Here is a 6000-nt window from a genome sequence, read left to right on the forward strand (position 1 = left end):
CAATTTCCTTCCATAGGATTGCATGGACTGCTTTTTCCTAAAAATTGTGTGGGGTTGGTTTTGTATGAAGCATTGAAAAACTGCAAATAACTTAAAACTGTTTTACTTACCTTTTCTATAGGAAATGTCCCAGTGTGATTTGTTGGCATATCACACCGAGTAGAAAAAGTACTCAAAAGTAATCTAACAATGTTGACTGTATTGAAAGCATTTACAAACCTGTAACAAAGACATTTTCATTTAGCTTGCTTGTATTGTTCAACCTGCCTTCAAACGTACCATTTACACTTACCTGTACCAGACTTGCTTGGTTCTAGAAAATAAAAACATAACTTAATAATATTTTTATATAAATCAAATTAGTAGGAGTTCAGTCTTTTGAGTGTTTGACATAATTAGCTGATTGAGTGTGTACAACAAATGCTTAACACTACCCTCTGACACAGCATTACTGCTCGCCCACACAACCACAAATAGAGAGTAAGATGTTATCTACTTTTAACTCTGCCTACCTTTGGGGTTCCACTGGACTCAGTACACACTATACCTCATTTTTAGTACAGTACATACAGAGCCGGCTTCCTACATGTGTATAACTAATTGTCCTTCTATTAAGAAAAGCACTGGCTTGGCCAACTACATTAATGTGTTGTTGGATGTCCCCATTTCCCAAATGCTACAAGGTGGTCAAGTCTTCTCAGGGAAAAAAACAGTGTGCTGAAAAAACAACAAAAATACAAAGCTAGCTATGGCCAGTAAAACAAATGATGTTGTTGGACCAATCCTAGGGTGCACTAGGCGACCATCTACAATGACTAAAGATGAATTATCAAAAGTGCTAGGAACATTAAACTCAAACTAATCACAATGAAAATATTGACAGGCGAGTTAACAAAATTCCCTTCATAGACCCTTTTCACATGATGCGGTCACACAAGAAGCATAAAGGAAGGCTCTATGTTGCTGAAATGGGCACTCATGCAGAATGTCTGCTAAGAGTGTAGTCTAACATAAAGATGCGCTTTGTCTGTTGTACAACACCTAGTCTCACTGACTGCTTTGCCGACCAGAATGAACGTTGAGAATTATTTTTTAATTACGGTTGGACACAGTTTCACAAGCGATGGAGCAAGAAATAGGCAACTATAGCAGATTATTATTCAACTAGTGCCTGGACTCGTCCCATGGTTGTCCCAGATGGTTTCTGTGCCCAGAATATTTTCTGGTGGCAGATTAGATCCCGCGCAGAAACAGCCCAACCAGGCAATCCAATGCACAGCCACTTTGCTTTCTAAATCGTGGACATGATTTGTCAACTCAGAGGGGCTCAGTTATTTTCTATGCATGATCTGAACAAAGGTTGTAACCAGCAAGGTTGAAAGGCATCCTCTCTGAACATTACAAATTTCACCATGTATGTAGTGTGGTACAGATATGGGTGTCTGAATTTTGGTCTGTTCTCTGGGAAATCAAAAAGATAATCAGTCACGTTCTATCCAAACTTTTTAAACTGCATTGAAATCTAGGTGTTTGGGAAGTCTCAGCAGGAACAAAAGACATTTCAGTATGCAGTACACTTGTCACAGTGAATCTTACTCTTTACAAAGTGAAGCGTACATTCTGCAAATGATAAAATTCTAGACATAATTTCAGAAAATGAAATGCAACCAGGTCCAGCAAACACTGAAGCCTTTACCCTAGTGCAAGCGCCAGTACACAACATGTTTTCACTCACTCAGCAAAACTCCTGAATGCAGGTAATTCCCATCCCAGTACCTTTTAATTACACTTCATGAAAAATGACGTGTATATAAGGCCTGGAGTATAAACAGCTTGATGCCATCATACTCATTACTGAAGCATATCACAAGGCCCACCACATCCCCACGTTTCAGCCTTAACTTAATGTGAATAACAGTCTGTGGGCTATGCTGACCCAGCACAAACAAGGCCACAAACTTACTGAGTGATTTCTTTCATATGATAACTTGAATGTGACTGCACCTGAGAAGCTTACTCTGAAGCTAAACAGGAGCAACAAGAAGAGGTTTGGGCATGTGAGCACTTTCCCCTTCTTGGACAGTAAGAACTTTATCGTTCTATGAGCTAATCAAGTACTGTAGGAAGCTGGCTCTGTATATACTACAACAAAGTAAGGAATGTTCAGAGAGTCCAGTGGATCCACAGAGGATTAAGTAGATAATACTTAAAGCCCTATTTGTGGTATTGTAGTCGAGATGTTCGGCCTATCAAATGGTTGTGTTAAGCATTGGTTGTACACACTCAGGCAAGGAATGATTACACACACTCAAAGACTGAATCCAAGACCAATTGTTTAGTATAAAATATACAACTTGTTTTATTTTAGAACCAAGAAGAACTCAGTAACAGGTAGGTGACAGTTTCAAGAATAGCAATACTGTTCAATCTGCAGTAGGAATTGTTTTGCAAGGCAGTAAGAAGGATTTACAGTTCTAGAAATAATATTGTATTGTCAATCAGAAACAGTAGAACTTGGCAATTGCAAAAAATGGACATGTAAATGTAACTAGAGAAATTGCAATGCGATCTAATGTGAAGAAAATAGGAATATACATGAACAGGTAACTGCATGACTTGGACAAGAGGAGCAGGTTGCAAGTAGGTACCTGCGGTTTTAGGGCACAGGCCCCAGGAGTTAAGGTGAGCACAGAGGGGGGCCACAAGGCAGCACCAAAGCTACGCCACTAGCGGCACAGGGGTTGCTGAGTGCAAATCAGCGGCAGGCGCCCACTGCTCTTCAATGGAGAATCTCGGTCGCACTAAGAGGCTGCAGGCTCGGACCAGGAGGCTGAATGAAGCTGGAGAGGGCCTGGCCAGCATAACAAAGGGCAGGAAGCATTTGAGGCTCACGACCCTGAAAGCTGTTCTTGCTTGGGGGTAGGTGAGAATCCTCTCCACCCCAAGCAGGCTGTGTTGCTGACTCACAAGAGAATAATGGCTCCCACCTCAGGAGATCAGAAACGTGACTGTGTGGCAGGCTAGTGCAGAGCTATCAGTTGCACACTAGAGAATTGGTTGTTTTTCAGGCGGCATCTCTAAGATGCCCTCTGAGTGCATTTTGTAATAATGCAAACACTGGCATCAGTGTGGGTTTATTATGCCGAGGCGTTTGATACCAAACTCCTTAGCATTCAGTGAAGCTGTCGAGTTCGTAATGACAAACTGCCAGCCCAGGTACTCAATATGGCTCCACTGCACTTACAGTGTCTATGAATGGGTACAGACACTGTAGGGACATATTGCTCATGTAGCTAGGCCCTCACCTGTGGTATAGTGCACCCTGTCTCACTGCTGTGAGGTCTGCTACAGGTGACTTACCTATGTCACCAGAAGTGGTTTATGGGCATGGTACACAAGGATGTGTGTCATTTCGACTCATGTTTTGTCTGCACCGAAACACAGTCTGCTGTGTTAGTGTGCATGTGTTTGGTGAGGGGTCACTGAGGGTGGCATAATACATGCTGCAGCCTTTAGAAACCCTTGCTTGGTACCAGTGGTACCATTTACAAGGGACTTACATGTGGGCCAGAGGTGTGCCAATTATGGAAACAAAGGTGCAGTTTTGGGAAAGAACACAAGCACTGGGAACCTGATTGGCAGGGACCCAGTGCACACTCAGTCAAAGTGCATCAGAAATCTGGCAAAAAGTGAGAAGGGGGGGTGGTTACTGCAACAGAAACCCACTTGCCTACAAGTACCAATTTCTATCTTTAGGAACGTAAAAGCCAATAGGTGTCCCCAATGGGGAGATTGGTCTTGTGATTAGAGACTATAGATTTCATTAATTTACAGACCGGGGGAGACTGCTTCAAGATTTTCCTTGCCACACACAGCATCAAGACCACTGACAGCTGAGAAACACGTCCACTGGGACTATCGATCACTCTCTGTGATGGAGAGCCCGAAACTGCACCAAGAGGCCACAAATACAGCCTATACAGAGGGTTAGGGTTTTAGCATGTGCATAGAGAGTCAACATGCCACAAAGAGGCAGGCATTCGTACACTGAGGAACCGAGTCATCAATGTGGCTCATGGAGACCACAAAATAAATCACACAAACAAAACAGTTTTTGAAACAAATGTTCTGGTTATCACTCGTGGATAAATGAGTGGGAGAAATTTTCAGCACGTCATGTCAGCCAAACTCAGATAAAATACAGCTCACCAGAAGCCCTACTGATAGGTCGACACTTGCAAGGCGTATGGGAGGAGCCACAGTCTGCTTTGGGTTCCATGGTCAAATGAACACCTACTGGCAATCATGAACCTGTACTCCAGGATCTTAGGATTCATGGCAGTGTCCAATCCCTTAGTAGAAGTTGTTTTTTCGGAATTCAACAAGATTTTATCCACACGTGAACCTACTGGCTGGAGTTGTTAAATCAAGCAAAAGGCCATTTGTCAATGCGTGTAGCAGTTCCTGAAAAACCCAACCATGATCTTCCATCAGGGGACAGGTACTAATCTCCGCAAATAAGAAAAGAAAAAAAAAAGCATAGAGGGACGTTTCCTGGACCCGGTTAAGAAATGCATTCAGGTAGGACAGCTCGCTCACAAGAAGACCCTATGCTCCTGAGGACTTGCAGAAACACCTCTCAAAACACCTAACTCCTAGAACCTGAGGCAACGTTATGCAACACACTCATCACTGGTAAACATTAAAAGTGCAATAACCCCGCACTACTTTCTGCTAATGCCAAGGGGAGACAGAGTGGTCATATGTGTTCAGTGTCCAGGACAGCGCGGCACTGGGAGCGAACAAAAGTGAAAAGGCTCCGGGGGAATACAAGTGGATCTGACACGTATCATTCATATTTTCTAAACAATTAGCAACTAACTTCGATATCGCTAAGAAGCCCAGTGCCATGCATAACACATCACTCTCTTATATTTTGAGAAGCATCCCTCTGCATGATGGGACGCAGTGTGTCCATGTTCCCATTAACACAGGATTGTCGGCAATATAAGATCTTAAATATGCCAGATAACCATACGGTGCGACATACAGCAACGCTCACCATAAGTGGCAGAGAAACGATATATAAAAAAAGATAGAGAGAAGGAGTAGCAAGGTGGAAGTGGGGCGGTGAGAGACTCTACTATCCTTCTTACCTTCTTGCGTCTCTTTCCGCCCCCTCCCCCGGCTGCAGCTCCGGTCCCGGTTCCGGGCGCTCGAACCGGTTTCTTCTTCACAAAAAACGAAGACATGCTGCTTTGCTAGCTGTAATGTTGCACATGCGCAACTTACACGTGCAAGGTTCAACCACGGCCTCGACTACCTTCCACACTATTAGAAATAGAAACAGAAGAAAGAACAGGCAGCCCGAGTGACAAGCACGAATTTTGCGGCCATGTTGAACTTGTGACACATCACGTTTGCCAAGGGTTGCACTTCTTGTTATAATCAACAAGAAATTCAAATATTGTTAAAAATGCGACCGCAAATTTAGACGATCTAACGAAAATTACAAAAATATGCCTGGAGAGCAACACGCGTTATCTACTTAAAATAAACGGAGTATCCAAGGGTACTGTCTCAGACTGATTGCAACGAAAATAGTGTATTGTGACGCTTAAAAAATGACGTTTACCTTCCTCGTCTGGTCGTTAGTTGTCTTCCTCGTTCATTACCGGAACACCCATACAATCATGGCCACTACTTTCTGTTCAATTTTGTTGTCACTTAGCTGCTTTGTTACATTAGTGTCCCTCCAGGACCAGGCGTTTCCCGTAGCAAAGTAAAGTAAGAGGGATTGGCGGCCAGGCATTAGGCCCCACCCACATTTTGACTATTGGGTACTATTACTCATTTGACTGGCCTAAGGTCGTCGTATGGACAAACAGTTCCTTCTGTCTACAAGGGATTGGTTTACGAATTATAAGCGGAACGTACCCCTTGGAACTTTACTTACCTACCTAGTATAAGTGCAGCCTTCTCCGAGTAAATCACCTAAAA

General features: G+C 43.2%; 1 protein-coding gene across 2 annotated transcripts in view; it reads right to left on the reverse strand.

Annotated features, from left to right (window-relative positions):
• The window catches only part of RRP9 (ribosomal RNA processing 9, U3 small nucleolar RNA binding protein), a 147193-nt gene extending 141862 nt beyond the window's left edge, over window positions 1-5331 (reverse strand). Inside the window, exon 1 of one of the 2 annotated variants that reach the window (XM_086938722.1) lies at window positions 5157-5331. In XM_086938722.1, coding sequence (XP_086794848.1) covers window positions 5157-5252 — 96 coding nt within the window. In that variant the 5' untranslated portion in view covers window positions 5253-5331. The remainder of the gene's footprint in view (window positions 1-5156) is intronic. The other variant, XM_086938720.1, reaches the window with a different exon arrangement.
• Between the last annotated feature and the right edge of the window lie 669 nt (window positions 5332-6000).

Source organism: Lissotriton vulgaris, chromosome 9, assembly GCF_964263255.1.
Source record: "Lissotriton vulgaris chromosome 9, aLisVul1.2, whole genome shotgun sequence".
In the NCBI taxonomy this organism is placed as follows: Eukaryota; Metazoa; Chordata; class Amphibia; order Caudata; family Salamandridae; genus Lissotriton; species Lissotriton vulgaris.